Source organism: Manacus vitellinus, unplaced genomic scaffold (assembly GCF_001715985.3).
Source record: "Manacus vitellinus isolate BGI_N305 unplaced genomic scaffold, ASM171598v3 scaffold_5_pilon, whole genome shotgun sequence".
Lineage (NCBI taxonomy): Eukaryota > Metazoa > Chordata > Aves > Passeriformes > Pipridae > Manacus > Manacus vitellinus.
In genome coordinates this window covers 2,982,531-3,001,995 of record NW_021940682.1, presented here as the reverse complement: position 1 = coordinate 3,001,995, position 19,465 = coordinate 2,982,531, and the positions used below count along the sequence as shown (strand labels likewise).

The following is a 19,465-nucleotide window of genomic DNA, read 5'->3' as shown; positions in this document are numbered from 1 at the left end:
TACTAACCCCAAAGCAAAAAGAAAAAATAAAATTGTTTTTCACATTCTTGACATAAAATATCTCTGTTATTTTCTTTTGTGTTACATGTAAGCCAACCTGGAAATTTCCTAATCATTGCCTGCCAGACATGCACTTCAAAGACTAAAAATCAGATTCATAAGGAATGGACACCAGCAGATATTGGATTTGATTAGTAACTATTTGGAGTGCAGAAAAAGGTCACCTCTTACCAAGTTAAACAATTGCAGCTATTTCACTAATACACTGGATAAAATCAATGATCATTCTCATTTTAAGCCTGTCAGCAATTTTTTTCACTCTAAAGACCCGAGTTAATCAGACTGTAGCCACAAACAGGCTTGGGTAGCAAAGGAGTATCAATTTCTGACAGCTGCATTGGCAATCTAGAAAGCAAGTTTAAATTAGAAGTTGACACTAATTTTACTTAATGGCAACCAAAAATGATGACTAGAAAAATATAATGATTCCATTTCAGCCATTTTTAGGATATTTTTTCTTAGTTCAACCCTGTATATGCCAGCTCAGAGGAATATGTGGAACTCCACTTACAGGATTTCGCCTCATTCTTGAACACTTCTTTGTAATTTTACCAACTGGGCACCCACCAACACCTGCTGCAATATAATTTTTTCATCTTCTAGAAAAGGCAATATAAAACCCAGTATTAAGATCCAGTTGTGGTGATTATGTACTGAAAAGCAAGAAAAAAAGTGCTTGGAGATGTGACATTTTAAAGCATCTCTGTAAGTTTAATTTTTAAAGGACAGAATGAGGAATAATAAACCCTTCCCATACTATAAGGTATGCATACCACTTGTACAAGAAAAACCCAAATAAAATGATCAATCAAAGTGACTAAAGAGGTGTGAAAACAGTGCAAGGTGGAATTGTTGGAGACTGGTTGAGGTCTTGGAGATATCATTTTTTCTTTTGAGTGAATTCTGCTATGTCCTTTGCCTTTAAAATAACAGTGCAATTTGCTTTTCTGATTTCAGTGGAAAGCACTTACTAAATAGTTCTGCCAATAAGAGCATTCAGAACTGTGCTCTAGTCACTCTCCTGAAAGGCAAACTTTCTACTGCTAAGAGTAGAAATCCAGAATGGGATCATATCAGGCAAATGCAACCAGTAAAAACCCCAAATCCTGTTTTGAGCGAAAGTTCACTCTGACAGAAATGCAAAGCTAAAAGAACCCCTGAAGTAATAACACACATGTTGATTGGCTTTGATAGAGAATGTTTTCCAATGTTTTTGGGGAGGTATCAATAGGATCATGAAATTTGAATGTGTAACAATGGCAAAAAGTGATGAGTGTAATGTCAGAAGTTTAATACAGAAAAGACTTCTACGAACTCTGCCTTTCACAAGCAAACCTCTTCTTAGTAAAGGGCTGCAGGATCAAAGTATAAAAAGTACATATAGTCAAATAATTATTGAGAGATACTGAGCTTTATGTATATAATTCCTTCTGTGGGAACAAGTCTCTAAATTGTGTGGTACTGGTTGGTGCGGCCAGTCCCCAAGAGCATTAATATTTTGAAGCCTTGATTCTATAGACCACTGGCTTCCCATAAGGGTCTATACAAATTACTCAAGACTTTGTGGGGTTTTGAAATGGCTACACTGTATAAAAATGTTTTTGTATTTATTTTTAAAAAAATTATCTTTACAAAACAACTTTTCCCTTTTTTTCTTTTTCTTTTTTTTTTTTCTTAAAGATATCATTATCTACAGGAACCCATAAAAATTTTTCCATATTTACATCTAGATAGCTAATCATTGACAAATATAATATCGTGAAATAAAATATTGAAAGTGAATATCCAACTTTTTAAATAGACATTTGGCTCACAGCATAAACAACAGAGAAAAACAAATGAACAGAACAAACAAACAAACAAAAAAAAGATCTGCTCTTCTTACAGGCCTGATCTTTTTCTTTCTCTTAAAAAAAAAAAAAAATGAAAAAAGGAAAAAAATGTATATCGGTGGGACCAAACATGCTGCTTCTAAGCAGAATGCCAGCAACAAACTGCTCCCATCCAGCACCTCACACTGAAAAACCGAGTTCTCTGAAGGTCATGTGAGTGGTTGCTGAGACACACGAGTGTCCAGTGGATGCAGGACTGGCATCTGTCCCCCACGCTGCTCCTAATGCATTGCCTGCATTGCTCTGAGGAGACAATGGCCTCCCCACTCCCCTTCTTTTGCTCTCCCAAGATGCAGTTTAGCTTTGTTCTTAAATGATATATTTGGTCATTGATGCATGGAGGTGTTAGGTTGCGGTAGGAACTGACAGTGCGCCTCTCGCTTCCAAGGACACGTTTGCTCTCTGTTCCCTCCTGCCCAAACACGCTGCCCCACACAGCCATTCACACAGAGGGCCAGGTCCTCTCCAGGGGAACAGAGCAGTGTGTCACACAGTCCCTCTCGACCCCCTTTGGAAAATACACCTTCCTGGCACATCCCTTTCGCCAGCAGTGCGGGAAGTGCTGAGGAAGAGGAGGAGGAGGAGCCCGCACAGCCGGACAGGGCAGGCTGGCAGCCTGGGCCAGCGTGGTCTCTGTTGAAAGGCTGCTGCCTGCAGCTGGAGTGCAAACTGGGACTTGGAGGCCTATGGGGAATGCAGAGCTCCTCAAAATGGGCTCCATTTCCCTGGTGGGCACAAATTCTCTAAAATCCGGGCCTTCTGTTTGTTGTCATGTACTGGGACACGTGCTACAGCTAGTGTAATAAGAACTCAAACTATGCTATATTTCCACACATCCACTCACACTTGCAAACACCCCCTCACACACACATATGTGTTGGCAGGATATATCAGCATTCATATAAAGCTTTGGAACTTTTATCCCTCAGCATTAAGAGCAAAAGCTACTTAACTGGTACCTTACTGTTAACTGCAAATGTTCTTCAGAAGCAGCATTTCCTTAGATAACTTTCTTCTGTAAATATCACAGTGACCATAATATATCACTAAATGTATTTTGCTGAAGTGTGCAGCCAATAACCCTGGCTATATATATATATTTATATAATTCCACCCACCCCCAAATCTCTTTAAAGAAAGTCTGTAAAAGCCGGTGTTGCAGTGTGAAAGCTTCCTTGAGCATAGGAGTTTAAACAATGTACCTCACCATAAAAAGGAAAGAGAAACAAATTAAACAGCTGTAGGCGCATTATCCCATACTTCTACAGTGTTGTGTCTAAATGCTGTGCTGGCTTGAGAAAGAGTCTGTGCACAAGTCAATCTGTCTTAAAATACTGCTGTAAATATTGTCATTGGTTTGGTTCTACAGTTGTGTTCTCCTCTTCATCCTTCTTGGGCTTCCCTTTCTCCTCCTCCTCTTCCCTGATGGCCTGGATTTGTTCTGAAGATTGGTGCAGTGGGGATTGCTCTGCACCTTGCTTCTCTGACCCAGCTAACCTCTCCTCGTCCTCAATTACTTTCTTCCACATTTTATGGTTCTGAAGCAGGTGCTGAGTGATCTGACAGTAGATTTTCCTCCTCTTGAACTTCTTCTTTCCTGTAAAACACCATGTGACATTAATGTACTGGTTTCTGCGAGAGAAGGAAAAGGGACTGAAGGTGTAGGAAGTAGACAGGGGGTACTATGACATATAGGAACTGGACCAACAGAATTTTAAAACCACAAATTTAAACAGTCTTAAAATTCAGAAAGCTACACCTCTCCAGACCTCTGGGAAAGCAAACTGGTTTCCTGCACAGTTTGAGCCCCAGCTTCATCCTATCCCAGGCTACATGTTGTGCCTGACTTTGCTGCTCACAGAGGCATCTAGTGCTTGAATGATTATGCATAAAGCATGTTGTTGAGCTGTTTCTGCTCATTTAATATCAAGTACTTAAAGACCCTGATCAGCCTCTTTCATAACACACATTATTAAATTCTGTGCCCTCCCCAAACCCAATGGATCCCTGCTGATTGTCTGAGGGAAAAAGAATTGTTTTCTCTACATTTTACCTCTGAGCTGAGCTGTAGAAGGATAATGAATGAAGGGTTACTAATGAAGCATTAGTGATCAAAGGAGGGAACCCACTCCTATGTTCCATTGTCAAATCAGAGATCTACTATTCTACCATTGCAGTGGAGGTGACCTTGAAGCTTTAGCACAATATTGCTTTGGCAGCAGTCTCACCACTGAAGAAGTATTCATATAGCCAAATACTATCAGGGAGCTCAATTGTCTTATTTTGAAGCATCAGTCCCCTGCTGTTAACCTATAAAGTGTTTTTGTCACTGGTGGCTCTCATGGCTCCTGACACAGCTGCACTACAAGTGTTTTGCTCTCTGAAGGGTGTTTTGTTCTGTCAATATAGTCTGTCCAACAGAGATTGTTAACTCCTTAACAGTACAAAGCTTGAAAATTTTCCCTGGTCATTAACAGTGCCACTGGCAGTCGCAGAACTGAAATAACAACCCCTCCAAAGACAACTGCTGATTTCTTTTTTAAAGAATGTGACGTAGGGGAATGTTTTGTACCAAATAAATTTGCGTGGATTAGTATTTGCAGGTTGCCTAAAGTATGTCTGTGTCAGGATCCAAAACGTTTAGCCCTTGAAGCTTTTGAACTGGAAACAAAGGGCTTTTCACTGAGCACAGACCAAATCCAACTCAATCCTTCATTAGAAAGCCCTTGGTTCCCTGTAGGAAACCTTCAGGTTTAGCACTAATAAGGAGCCCCTACCCTGCCAATGCCTCAAGCAGGACATTCTCTCCTGGGTTTCCTGAGTGACCCCACATCTTGTTGCTCTCTGCAGACACCAGTGAGCAGTTGCTGTGGTGTTAAAATTTGTCTGAATACCTGAAGACCGAGACTGTTTAATTCTTACACTTGCATCAGACCTTCAGTGAAAGTACATGCTCCTGTGCAGTAACAAATATTATTTCAAGCTACCTTGAGGTTTTATAACTCTTAAATTTATCTCAACTGCTTCAGTGAATTATCAGGACCTAGTTGAAGTGTTTTCTGCTGCAATTATATTTCTATCTGCCTGAAAGGCATTTCCATCAAGAAAAAGATCTTTACTAACATCTATACAACTCTTCATATCTATGCATCTGATAATTCAACCTCTTATTTTGTTTCACTGAGAAAGTTTAGAACATCCAAAATTTTGTTGATCATTATATAAATTTCTTATGACCTGTAAACCCCCTATATTGACACAAAATATGTCGTAGATTCCTGATTCAGACTCACAGTCACACAGAATTTAGGGAACCTGAAGAAAACAGTTTGTAACACATTGGCATGATTGTGAAGATTAGCAGCCCACATTTGGTAAGGAGGAAGTAGGAAGAATTTGTTGGATATTTCACAGCTTCTGATACATTCATTTTTAAAGTTTTGAAAACCGTAGCCTAAAAACACCAGGCTGACTAGTAAAGTTCTATAGCAGAGTAGAATGTGAAAAAGAAAACAGAAAAAAAACTAAAAAGGAAAACAGAAATCAACTAAAAATGGTCTGTTTTTAATGTGACAACAGTTAATAAAGATCAGTGCTTTTAACCTGAAAAAACCATTGTTGGACTCTGCTAGTGGTGATACAGAAGATAAGTATACAGAGATATGAGATGAAAGGAAACTGGGGATTTTAAAGGTGAGACAGTCCAGTGGATATATGAGAACATCCTTCATCTTTCTTTTTAATACAGCAATAAACATTTCAGACTTTGAAGTCTGGGTTGGTTACCTATCACATACACTTTCCTCCTGGTAGGCAATTCCATAAAGGCCAATCTGCCACAAACATGTGGCTCTGCCTGCTATTACAAAACTGAGGGATCCTAAGATGCTAAAATCAACCTGTGTGTGTGTTATATTACTTAATGTTTGCTGTTCTCAACAACATTTTTAATGCATGAGAACCTGCTAAACCTAACACACATGCAAGTGTGTGTGTGTGTGTGTGTGAACAACAGCAACGATTTCTTAAATACAAACCATATACCTCTGGATTTTACTAGAGATAAAAGGTTAATTCTGTACATCAGGAGACATAGGCTTTAGTCGCTCATGTGACTTATTGCAATCACCAACTCTTTCTGCTTCTCAGTTTCCTCAGCGGAAAACAGGGATGATACTCAGGTAATGGAGGGCATGAAAATGTGTGGGAAAGATCAGAAAAAGTGAGGCTGTTAAAAGAAAAAGCTCTTTATCGATATTTCACTAGCACACTTAAGGTTGGTGCTTCCTAGAAGGGGAGAGAGAGGAAGATGACCCAGAGGAAGGAAAAAAAAGAACTGTAGTAGAAAACTCAGAGGGAGAAAGAATGTGAAAGAAATAAAAAGGTAAAGCATACAGCATTAAACTGATAAAAGAAATAGGTCTACAGTTGCAGTCTTTTCTCTTAAAGATCACTTCCCATGAGTGTCTGGAATCTCCTTTCAAAGTAAAAAGCTTTCCTCTCAGTATGACAAGTACTGGCACTGTGTGCCTTCTGGAGGAGAGGCAGGAAACTATCAGCTTTAGTTACTGATTAGCCAGAAGGGCCAAGTGACACAGCTCCCAGCACACAACGCAGCCATGGTCAGAGCCAATTCTCTCATCACTCTTCTCCACACATTACCTTGGAGAGGCTTGCATTGAAATACTTCCCCTGTTAAAACCTCTTTTACTGCACCAGCACCTCAGACCCTCATTTCATGGTAATTCATGGAAACGAGGAGTGTTTGCCTTGAAAAATCTTCTCCAAATTGTCCTTTATTCAAGTGAAATTGTTGCAGTCTACTAACACCAGTCCTGAAAGAGTCTAGAAAGCCCTCATGCAGAGATGGGTGATCCACCACCAGAAACCTCAACTGAAGGTAGAAATGAGTAGTAGATATGAACTGCACAGTTCCTGAAATCATGGAGTATCTCCATTACCAACATAACTGGCTACATGCCAGCATCTCCAAGGACAGCACAGACTCACTGTCACTCTGGAGAGGCCTGTGTTAACCTGACCAGTTCACAGTCTCTGCTTAGTTTTTTGGCCACAATATGGAACTCGTTCTGTCGAAAAATATAAGCGTGAACAACTTACTGGATTCGGCATTTTCACAAGTTTCCATTTCTGCTGTTTCTTCCTCTTCTTGCTCATCAGTGTCTCCTGATTCATCACTATCTTCTATCCACTTTCCTGGCATCAGCCCCGCTGAGTCATAGGAGTTACATAGTGGTCCCACAATGTGAGTGATGAAAGATTCCTGGAGGTGTGCCAGCTGAGGGGCAGAGCGGTCCATGAAAGGACTGATGGGCAAGCCCAGGCTGGCCTCTTCATCACCCTGGAGATGGAAAATAGCAGTAACTTCTCTGAAGTAAACGAAACAAAACTGTGTCACAAAAAGGTAAAGCACATCCAACCAATTAAAAATGATGAAAGAAAAACAACTGAACTCCAATGCCACTTCCGTAGCACGCCAGCATGACATTGCCACAGCGCCATCGTGTCAAATGGTTAATCAAAGTTACAGCTCTTTTCTTGTGACAGTGCAAATTGATCAAGGATGTTTTTGATCAAGGATGAATTGATGGCTGGGTAGAATGTTGCCCATTGCCCTTGTCCTGTACTTTACATTGCGAGTGTGAAAATTTGGAAGTTTTTATTTTATTTGTTTCTTCACATTATTTAAAAAAACATCCCTTCTGATTTTGTGATTCTAAGTTCCCAGTAACCTTGTAGTCAGCCACCTGTTTACACAGAATGAGACTGAACTTCTACAAACAAAGGCTATCTCACTGAACTAGTTTTCTTACTAATCTTTTCCTTACTATACATAGCATGGAGATTTGGGGTTTGGGTCATAAGTATTGGTTTCCTGGGACTATTAGAATGATCCCTACAAAAGCAAAGATAGCTCAAAAGCAGTAAACCTTTCCCATGAAGCTTTTTGTTAGTTTTTCTTGGAGAGAGAGGGTAGAGGGAAGGTAGAGGAAGACTTTTTTCTTTCTCCTCTCATGATGTAAAATAAAGTAAAACTTTATTGCAGAACCAAATCTGACATACTCACAGCAAAGCTTCTGGTGACAACACTGAGTTGTCAGCTGAGTAGACATGACAAGACCAGATGTCATCTCCCCAAGAAAAAAATCTAATTTACCTAATCAAGCTTGATATATAAATTCATTTTTTAATACAATACAGAGTTCTATATTTGAGAATATAGTTTAGAATTTGGAGATACATTTTCAGTTTCCATCACTTTACAGATTGCCTATATTTATTTCCTTCTAAAGTAAATTTCCCAAAAGTCATGGACTTTGCATCTAGTCAAAACTGTGTCTGTATCTGTATTTGGTGAAGGCCTAAGAATGAGAGCTACATTTTGGAGCATGTACAGCAAATGGCTCACTTCCTTGTGTTTTGTTTGTTGCTTTTTTAATAACCCACCCCTAAACGTTATGTTCAATCATTAGACACAAAATACTATTGTTGACAAAACACTGAAACATGCCATCCATTCTTGAAAACAAATTAAGAAGAGGTGGCAGCTTGCTCTTCTTTACAGCAACATAATGTGAGATTTCCTGTTTTTGAGTTGTCAGTAGTGGGAAGAATGCTGACTGTTGAAATGTTTACAAGTTCTTTTTTCATATTCTGCTAAAACATTATTTATTATGTGAAAAGTCTTGCAGCGTGTTTTTTGTTTCTATTTAATATGTCTAACCTGTCTTCAAACAAGTATGTTGGGTATGTGAAGGGAAGAGAAGGAAACTTCCTGTAACAATATGACACTGGATTTTGGATATTTCCATACAACACATTTTTAACAGAGTTTTATTTATATGGGAGTGAAATTCTTCAAACAAACTGGAGTTTATTAAAAGAAAGATATTTTATGATTTTCACAGCATAGGTTGAATTTACATATGTATGCTTTTTGATAATAATTCCAGGGAAATTCAAACTTTCCATAATGTTCTCCCTTTTAGAAATGAGAATATGAAGACTTTTCCCTTCTCGGAAAAAAATCTGATGATCAAAAGCATGGTGACCATGGTTTGATACACCTCTCGTAGCACATCACATGACAGAAAAACAGATTTTAACCTAGGTTAAATGAACTGAGAATCTAACTTAGCCTTCTTAATGCCAAAAGTAAGTCCAAAAAAGAAAATGTTCTGAGTCCCATTTCTGAATGATGGAAAATAACCCAGATTCCTATTGTGGAACAGATAATGTGGTATCTTCCCACACATGTATCCTCCCAAGCTTAGTTCACTATCCAACACTTGGAGCAGTTACTTCCCTCTGACACTATTTATGTTGGATCAAAGGAAAGTCATATCATTATATCTGACTAACAGGTTTTGTCTGCATGCAGCAGTCACCCACATAAGGTGCGATCATCACCAGAAATGTGAAGTACGATTCATTTGGACAGTTGTAATGAAGAAGAAAAGAATTTCCTCAAAGAAAATTTGGGAGATGAAGGTTGTTTTGGGACACACTCCCTGTTTTTCAGAAAAAATGAAAAGAAAAATGGAACCAACTATATTTGTAATAGACGTAAGGTTCATTGGTTTTTTTGCTGGTTTTTTTTTTCCTCAGGAGATCTCAAATAAATGAAGGAGTTTCAGGTCAGTGTCTGAATTTTGTCCCTTTCCCCGCTTCTTTACATACTCCAGAAGACAGTAGTAAATCCTGTTTGGTTTTTTTCCAAACTGTAAGTGCAGGAAATTTAAAGGAAGCTGAAAAGGCTTGAAAAGGGATTAGTCTGTGACTACAAGTTACTGCACAGCCTCCCCAAGAAGTCTGTGGGATGTCTGGTTCAGTGATTTCGCCTGTTTGCTTCATCTGGAAAAGACAGGATGTGGAGTTTAATCTAACTAGCCCATTCAAAATATGTTCCCACTCAGGAAACAGAGGAATAGTGTGGGAACAGCCCTGACCCTTGCACTCAGCAGGGCTAAATAGGTTATAATGAGAAAAGGTTCAATTAAGGGCTCCCTTACACCTAGAAAGAGAGGACCAGTGCCTGGCTGTACTCCCAGGTCTTTGTAAATCAATCTGTGGTTGTCCTCCTTCCTTGTGCTACCATCAGCAGAGCCTTGTATAATTAGTGCAGTTGTACTGACAAACCTTCTGAAAGCTGGAAGTGTTGTCTTAAAAAATAACAAATGAGTCAGGATCAATGTGTGGGGAGTTTGTGATAAACTGAAAGTCAACGTTACAGTTGGGCTCAGCACCATAAAGGTTTTGTGCGTGTGTGAACACAGATGTGGCCCATGGGGAAGAGAACCTGCTCTGTTTAGATCATCTCAACAAGGATGTCGTGTCCACTTTTGGAGACCACGTGTCAATAAAAGTGTGAGACACCTGGAGTGACTGCAGAAGAGAGCCATGAGAACTGGTTGATATCTTGAAAGGACTTAGAAGTAAGGATGAAAAGACAGTTTGCATGAAAGAACACTGAAAGGGAGACATGATGACCAAAAACAACAAAAAAAGAGGAATGGAACACTTGTTCACCATGATCACTGTATGGATAGACTAAAACAGTTAAGCTCTGTACAAATATCATCATCAGAGGTCTTTGAGGACACACCAGAAGCTTCAGTGACAAGGGACTTTTACTGGTCCAGCAAAAGGATGGATTAGTGTAACTCTAGCCATCCTCTTCTCCCCTATCTCTATGATTTTTACTCATCACCAGCACTATCATGCTCCAGGGCTGTTTAACACCAGACATGCAACCAACAGATACCACTTTGGACACGCATTTATTTACCTGTTCATAAAACTCATTGACGATGCCTTCTGTCCACTGCAGATGCAAATCTTTGCATTTTGCAGGCCCGTTTATGTCGGCCAGTTTGATGCACATCTGGCAAACCAGCAAGCGGTCGTTCTCGTTAGTCCAGTCGATTCCAACATCATCATTCACCTGGTGGGCAGACAAAAGAAAACCATGACAGTAATCCTGGGCAAAAGGATGCATCCACAGAGGAAGTTCAGCCCTGGGATATTGCACAGTATATTTAGCTTTTGAACAAAATCACAAGCATAACCCCAGGCTGAAATTAACAATCAGCTGTAGGGTAATATGTTTAAAAAAATAGAAAAAAAAAAAAAGGTGAAAACCAAAGAGCAATGAGATTAATAATGGAAAATCAGTATTTGCTAGGGCAACAAAAAAATGCAATCTTTCCATGACATTTTCCAAGAAGCTAATATCTAATTGGTGTACAAAGATAAATTACCATCAAATGCCATGCTGATTCAATTGCAGTGTGAAGACACAGGTAACAAGTTTATTTCCCTATTTAATCTAGTATGGCTGAAATTATTTCATAGAATCACAGAATCAGCTGGGTTGGAAAGGACCTCTGAGATCATCAAGTCCAACACTTCATTTTTTTTTTAATTTTTTTTTTTTTTTTTTTTTTTGGAAATCCAGTCTAGGTTTCCCCCCATTCCGTACTCCCGACAAAATCCAGTCTGGGTTTTCCCCCATTCTGTACTCCAGATAAAATGCAGTCCAAGTTTTCCCCCTATTCTGTCCTCCAGGCAAAATCCAGTCCGGGTTTTCCCTGATTCTACACTCCACCAGAAATCCAGTCCCCCAGCCCCTCAAAGTGGTTCTGGGATGCCCCAACATAGGCACCACAAGGTGTGAACCCCCCAAGGTGACACCAGAACAGTGTTTTCTTTATTGCTGTCATACGAGACTGCTACTCAGTCTACAGCTCAAAAGATGTTGAGGGAGGTGGTTTTGCAAAGATAGTTCCATGTAAGTGTTTCATTAGCAGCACTTACCTCCTCAGCATGTTGGCTAAAGGACAAATTAAACAGCAACAAGGAAGTCAAAACTTATTTGTCTTCTGAAAGACCAGTATCTATATCCTAAATAAGACAAGTCATCTTACCAAAGGGTAGCTTAAGATTAGAGATTTCGAAACTCCCTCCATGGGTTCCTATGACCTGGGATGTTTATTTATGTATTTTATCTAGTGATTATGTGTATCCAAAACACATGGAACTGCCCAGAGAGTAGGGAGCAGAACCTGGGACTTTCTCTTGCTCGGAGATCACTAGGCAATAAATTGAAGGACTTCCACAAGCTCTCCATGAACTTTTCCTGAGACACCAGAATGCCCAGTGAGCACAGCTCCTTCTCCCAGAGTTTGTAATAAGCTGGAGGTTAAAAGTCCTGCTACAGGTGAAGAACTGACTGTGATTCTTCTCAAAGACAAGTGGTAATTATATTCCACACATTCTGGGGAAGTGCTCAGCCAAAGAGTTATTGTACAAAAACACTGCAGCAGCAATGCTTCCTCTGGCTGCATTTCAGAAGGGACAAAGCAGCAACTTCCCACTTGTTCAGAACTCTTCCCAGCTTTGTTTTCAAAATAAGATCTAATCCAAATGTTCCAAGAGTCCTAAAATTCCTGGATTAAATTTTATTTGGAGCCTCAAAGTTTTATACCAAACAATGCAGTGCCTAGGTCCCTCAGGTCTAATCCTTTACATATGGGCCTGTGAAAAAAATAAAAATACTAAGCAATATGCTATGAAAAACAAATTAATCTTCTGTGAGCAAAAGTTTGACTGGGCTAAGTGTAACTCCCAATCTAGTCCAGAAGGGAAAATGAAACAAGTGATCTTATTTAGTGCTCAGAACTAGTTACATTTTACTGATTATTCACACGTCTGATTCTGGACCAAGGTATGATCATAGAATCAAGTCACACCTCTTCAGAAGACATCAGGGAAACATCCCCAAAAGATGTCAGCCAACGAAACTGAAATCCATCTTTGCACATTTTTATACAGAGGAATCAGCTAGGAGGTCCTAGGCCTGGATAAGAAACACACTGTTCTTGGTGTGTTTCTCACAAGGAACAAGAAGGCAGTACCAGCTCCAAAGGCAGGTATCTAGTTAACATGCCAACAGCTTTGATGGGTGATGGAGTTTATTAAAGTAACTTGATAGGAGGTGGTTTCCAATAAGTTAGGTTGAAACTGTAAATGAATTTTAAGAATGGTTTCTCCCAGGGTTGTGATTTTATACTCACTGAATGGAGTGTGCAGGAAAGATCTTTAGTGACGCTTCTCTGGGGTTTACCCATTTGAAAGAAAGGAGGAAAGAAAGATCATGCTTCCCTGCATTTGAAATTATGATTTCACAATTGTTATGATCTCCATGCCTTGATGATATAGCAGTATGATTAAATCAATACAAATTCACTGGAAGTATTTAGCCATTAAGAAAACTTCGTAAAACCTTCGACTATTTTCCCCCGAGTCTTTTGCTAATAGGTCTTAAGTGCTGTTGAACAAGAAAACAACGTTGAAAAGGAGGATGTAAGTGGGATTTACACTCAAATAGTCCATAATATCTTTAGCCTTAAACCACTTTCTGAAAACACTAAACATATATAAGAAGAGAAGCTGTGCCACTAAATCTAAATAAGTAAAAAACAACAGAAAGGTCAGATTACTGTTCAACAGAATGTTTTACGGCAGCCAAAAGGACAATCAGAGGAAACAGCAGCACAGCAGCCTTTCTAGAATTTTCGCTGTGCTGTGGCCAAAACGACATTCTTTTCTGACCTTCCACCAGAAACCCCAACCCGAACCTTACCTTGGCATTGAATCTGGCGACAAAATCAAAGTGTTTCTTCAGGTCAGTAGCCAAAATTGCCTCGATGACGAGGAAGCGAAAATGCTTGAACTCCACGTGGTCGAGGTTGACCAGGAAGTTGTACTCTGGCCTCGACATGAAGAGGTTCCAGGCAGCAGCGGCGTGGTGGTTCTCCAGGACGGAGCGGTCGTTGTACAGCACTGCCTGTGGAAAGCAAGGCGGGCAATGGAAAGCTGAGAAACATCTCAGCAAAATCACAGCAGTGCAAAAACGGGACTGACATGGGGGTGGATGCTCGAGGGAGGTTCAGGTTTGGTCGTTTTGTTCGTTGAGGTTTTATTTTAAAAGAATTTCTCGAGGTCTGAGGATGTGATTTGGGCAGGACTAATAGCAGACACCAGAATTGTTCTGATGGTGATGATTTATTGAAAGATTGATTTGAAAAAAATCTGGGTCTTTTATGCGCCAGGGTTTTTGCTTCCTGACCAAACTGTATCATATGACAACAGATAATTCTGTTTCAGGCCACAGATTAATGACTAATATAACATAGGGTTGTGTGCTTGCCTGTTTCTTAGAGCTAACCTCAGTTAACAGGGATTATTGTCTTTGGTAATTGCACCTGACAATTGTGTCCATGTTGGATCAATTCCAAACACAGACACAAGCGAAATTCCAGTTTGCAATCTGACAACACACATTCAGCCTGACAGATTTCTCAGTGCTAAAATCCAAAACAGGTGAAATCTTTACTGAAACAAATTGCATAACTCTCATAAAGAGTGGCAATTTCACTCAGAAGCTAAAGAAGGATGTAGAAAATGGACTTAAGGGGACAACAACCATCCAGGAAACCTCTCCATCTTAGCAGCATTCAGTCTTTTGACAATTTGGTTTATAGAAAGAAAAGCTTTCAGAAATATGCTTCCATGTAAGATAGATATAAGTTTTTTAAGTTTCTACAGAAATATATACACATACATTCCAGTGCTTTCACTTTAATTATATTTTTATGTCACCTAGAGATGAAAGAATTCAATTCTATCCTAAAATATAGAATCTGTTCTTTATCCCAGAGTACACGTTGCTGAAGAAATTCAACTTCACAGACCTAACTGCACAGTAAGGATTTGAGATATTCTGCTACTCAGGCCCAACTCCTGAAGGCAGATTTTTAACACAGCAGTACTTTAACATTACTGGAAGTTGATATTGCTTGTCATGTAAAAGAAGAAAAAACCTAGATGCCAAATATAGGTTCATCAAATTTCAGGTGATATCAGGTTTTAAAAAAGCCCACAAAAACCCAACAAACCAAGCCCCCAAAAGATAATAGGAAGAATTTGATTTTCTTCTTATAAGAATTATTTAAAGCTAATCATCTAACTTCCTTTTTTTTTTTTTTTTATTTTTTACAACCACAAAGCACTCATTTCTTAAAATTAGATTTAAGGATAGTACACGTCTTCTATCAATTTATTTACCTGGCCAGAGTATCAAACTTCTCTATCACAGAAAACATTTTTGCAAGGATGAGAAGTATTACTATCAGTCTATAGACAGAAACTGATACAGAGCAAGTCTGGATGCCAGCTGGGGAGCAAATCTAGAATTTCTGCATCCCTACCCAATTGTCACCATTAAACTATCCTTTTCTCTTTCCTTGTCCATAGAAGTATTTTTCATTACAGTATGCTGAAGTCAGGCAGGTCAGCTATGCAAAGCAAGGAAAGATGATCTCATAATAAAAAGTGACTCAGAATTGCTGAATTCAACTCCCAGCATTGACAGTACCTTCTGTGTAACCCTAGGCAAGCCTCAATTCTACATTTATAAAACTGGGATTATTTTCCACACTCCCCTCCTCCTTAATAGATGCATAGTGAAAAAATACTTTCATAAAAGAGAGCAGCTGCTCATGTTCAATAGAAAGAACAGAAAATATGGTACGATCATGCACAGACTAACTTGCAAGGTGTGGTTAACTATACAAGTTTTTATTTTATTTTAATCTTTCTGTGCCTTGTTGGGTAGAATAATTCTTCCCTTACTTCACAGTTAGAGATTCTGTATCAGTCAGCAGAGCTTTAGCTTCTCCTGACAGAGTTTATCAGTACCTTCCTTAACAGCTCTGCTAACTGAAGGTGTGTAAGAAGACTCTTACTGGCAATCCCTAAGTGAAGCGATTATTTCTGTCACTTTGACAAGCTGTTTCAAAATATTTGGCAGACTTGTGCTTAATGGAAGCCACAGGTACCACTGGCAAGGAAAAGCTGTCATCAAGACCTTCCAAACTTAACAGCAACCCTGGTTGAGATCTATTTACCTGAGGAGCACTCGTTGCTACCAAAAAGGCATTGGTCCTTCCTGGGTGATCATAATCATGCATGGCTGCAGCTACATAAAGAGCCATCAGTTCAAGGGCAGGGATGTTGCCAGCCAGGCATCCATAGCTGTCATCTGTAGGTGTGTATGTCTTCGAAAACACATAACCCATGTGGCCGTGAGTGATTCCACTGTCAGAATCTGAGCAGAAATAAATAAATTAAACCAATAAAAACATCCTCATTGCTTTTTTTCAGTGACCTACTAAAACAGATAGAAGCAACGAAGCCGGGAGAGAAGGAGCAAAATTACAATACATAGCAGCAGAGTGAAAGCACCCTGGCCTCCAGGTTTTCTGACACAGTGTGCATGATCCAGTGCAATAAGGCAAACAACCAGAAAGGAACCGTTTCTGATCCCACCTGGGGATCTTCCAGCCATCCAGCAGAACCTGTTCTCAAACTCTGTAACCTACAATCATTAGGACATGGATTCACAGCCATGCTGGAGCTTTGTGGGTAACTTGATCTTCCCACTTCTTCCTCTAATTTTTTCACCTAGGCTAGTCAATACAAAGTCATCATATAGACTAGTCCAATACAAAGTTCTAGACTTTGAATCTCTGCTGATAATCCTCTTATCAGCCTGTTTTTCAAGCAGCTTGAATACACCTATCAGAGACAGATACTGAGTGAGATGCTTTGCTAATTTAATCTGCTTGAATAGATCTTGCATGCAGTCTAACAATGTCTTTCAAATAACAAACACCAAAAAGCCACAGGACTCAACCCCTGTTATTCCACCTATTTTAGCTCACCTACAAAGATATCAACAATCCTTGCAAATAAATTTTTCCTGGAATAAAAAGGTTTCCCACCCCACCGAAACATCATGAAGAGTTTCACAGATGGTATGTGTGTGCCACACAAACACCAAAACCAACCAAAAAAAGAAACTAACAAACAACAACAACAAAAGAGCAGAAATGGGAGTAGTTTCTGCAGAAAAAACTCTTGCTGTTATAGTAACTCTCTGAGAACTCCCATAAAACACAGACAATTCCAGCAGTTGCTACAGCTGACCTGGAGAAGTTAACATAGAGATGCAAAAAGAACAGTTTCCCATAATAAGCAATCATAAAGCAGCAGAAGATTGGTCTTGCAGGTTGGTTGCCAAATGGTAACAAGTCTTTCTGGAGGCAGTGGGGAAAGGCAAAAAACCACTTCATGACAGCCAAGCAGCAGCAAGTGCACGGCACTACCTGCATGTCCCAGCAATTTTGTAATAGCAAAACAATGCAGGGGTTAAGGATTTAAAATCCTTCTGAAGCAGCATTGAAAAGCACTATTAATACAGTTTGCCTAGAAAACCCCCCCAAATGTTAACAAAGATCTGCTGTTATACGTGACCACAAAGGCTTGCATTCCCACACCATTAAATGTAAATTATTAGGTTTTGGAGGACCAATTCCATTCTCTCCAAAGTTACACAAACATACTTGAACACCTTCAAAATCCATCGTGCTACTGAACTTAAAAGTCTATACAATAACAAGTACTGCAAGCAATCTTCAATTCTTGGCTTTCTCACAGCAAATTTTGTGACAGAAACTTCAAGAATACAACACAGACACTTGCACACATAAATATACCTGAGTCGCTTGCTGACCCGTGGTCATTAATCACAGTTGGGAGCCCCGGGATGGGCTGAGTTGTCAGGTACCACACGGCATGTAGAACATCAGTTGCATGGATTCGGTTGTGATCTGTGATGCAAAGAAAAGGACCGCGCTGTTAAACAGGAAGGATATTTCCGACAGAGGGATATCAGCACCATCTAGTGGGTATCTCGTGCCAGTCAAGAGAGCAGAGGCAAAACAGACTTTTATCAAGAGTATGACAGTTGTTTTGGGTTTTACCTCTTCATAGACAGGAAAAATGGGAAGGTAAATAAATCTTGTATTAGTCAAAATATTCCTCTCTATTAACAACAAAACACATGTAAGGAAAACAATTAAATAAAGGGCTAGATTCGCAAAAATTCCAGACACCAGTTAAATATTTTAAATGAAAAGAAATGGCTCCAGTAGGACAGACAGACAGTCAGATTTCTACCTATAATATCTTCAGGCTATAATCTGCTGCTTCAAGTCCCTGATCTGGTTCAAACACAAGGAAAGATTTGAAATTGGACTCTTGAAAGTCCAAAGCACCTGTCTGGGAGGCATTTCAGGGAGCTTTCCTCAAATCCTTCCCACTGTAGCTGTTCCAATTAGTATTTAATATTTTGACAGAGAGACTATATGACTTCTTAGACTGATGTTTCATATATTTTTCTGTGATCATAGAGAAAACAGCATGTCCTGTGTTCCTCAACACTGGGGTTATCTGCCAGCTAAAAAAGGAAGTAATAACTCCCTCTATTCCCTTGGAAAACAACTGCATTTTCCAGTTGAAGTAGTTTGGTAAATTGGATTTGAATTAGTAAATAATTTGAGGATCACTGAAAGCAGGTTTCTTGGTGAATGAATGGTTCCCACCGAAAAAAGTATCAATATGTAGTTGCAGAAGAACAGGATGCAATCATGTACTTGGTATACTTTGTTTTAGAAAGTTCATCTCCTTTGGTAGCTACTGTGTAAAAGTCCAAGTTGCTTTTGAGGGGTAAGTTTTCCAAGAAACTCCAGTTGGGACACGGGGCTACAATTTGTATCATCAGTAAACAGTTCTTTACCTGATGGCTTTATGTGGTTTCTGGTTTGGAGAGAATTTGCCATGAATTGTTATGAAACAACATGAAACACGAAATACATGAAAAAAACCCCAAACCATGAGAGGCTGCAGTTCAGCACCAGCCTCTTACTAGAGAACCATCCATTTGGTTGTGATGTAGCAGAAGAAAAAAAGTAGGTGCTATAATGAGAGAAGGAAGGCTTCAATACCAAAGTGTGTGGAAAATCCTCAAAACTTTAAGGAAGCATCATTACGTGTTGGGAATTTTTACTTACAAGGTATCTCTCGGTATCCACATTCCAAGGCATGAAAGTAATTCATAAATTCCCTCACTGGTATTTTAAAGGTTTCAAACAGTCCCATGTCTTCAAAAAGCCTGTATGATACCTAAAAAAAAACAACACAAAAGACCCCATGTTGCCAAATAGATCAGAAAACCTCTAAAAATTAGATATAAATCTCCTTCGGTCAAATAACCCCATGAAAACCTGCTTTCCTAGGAGTATTTTCTGAAGTTCACCTGATCCAGCTATAGCTGCAGCTATTTGCATTTCCATAGGAATGTGGCTACACAGCCAGACAGAAAAGCTATTAGTACCAAACAGTCCTCCTCATTCCTTCATTACACCCTTCCAGATGTTCTTCTCTTCCTTTCAGACATATGCCCTCCCTGAAATTTTGCAGGCACCTCAAAAACCTACACACACGATGTTCAGAGGTCTTTAGTGGCCTGGAAAAAATTTCCCCACAAACTTCTCCAAGGAGCATCCTTGACTTAATTCCCAGAAAAG

At 39.4% G+C, this 19,465-nt stretch overlaps 1 protein-coding gene across 1 annotated transcript in view; it reads right to left on the bottom strand.

The window, feature by feature from the left end:
• Nucleotides 1-750: 750 nt before the first annotated feature.
• PDE3A (phosphodiesterase 3A) overlaps nt 751-19,465 on the bottom strand; it is an 86,471-nt gene continuing 67,756 nt past the window's right edge. The window contains exons 9-15 of the mRNA XM_018080860.3: nt 18,950-19,061; nt 17,594-17,707; nt 15,944-16,143; nt 13,618-13,821; nt 10,762-10,917; nt 7,074-7,314; nt 751-3,549 (exon numbers count right to left, since the gene is read on the bottom strand). Of these exons, the coding sequence (XP_017936349.1) occupies nt 3,302-3,549; nt 7,074-7,314; nt 10,762-10,917; nt 13,618-13,821; nt 15,944-16,143; nt 17,594-17,707; nt 18,950-19,061 (1,275 nt within the window). The 3' untranslated portion in view covers nt 751-3,301. The remainder of the gene's footprint in view (nt 3,550-7,073; nt 7,315-10,761; nt 10,918-13,617; nt 13,822-15,943; nt 16,144-17,593; nt 17,708-18,949; nt 19,062-19,465) is intronic.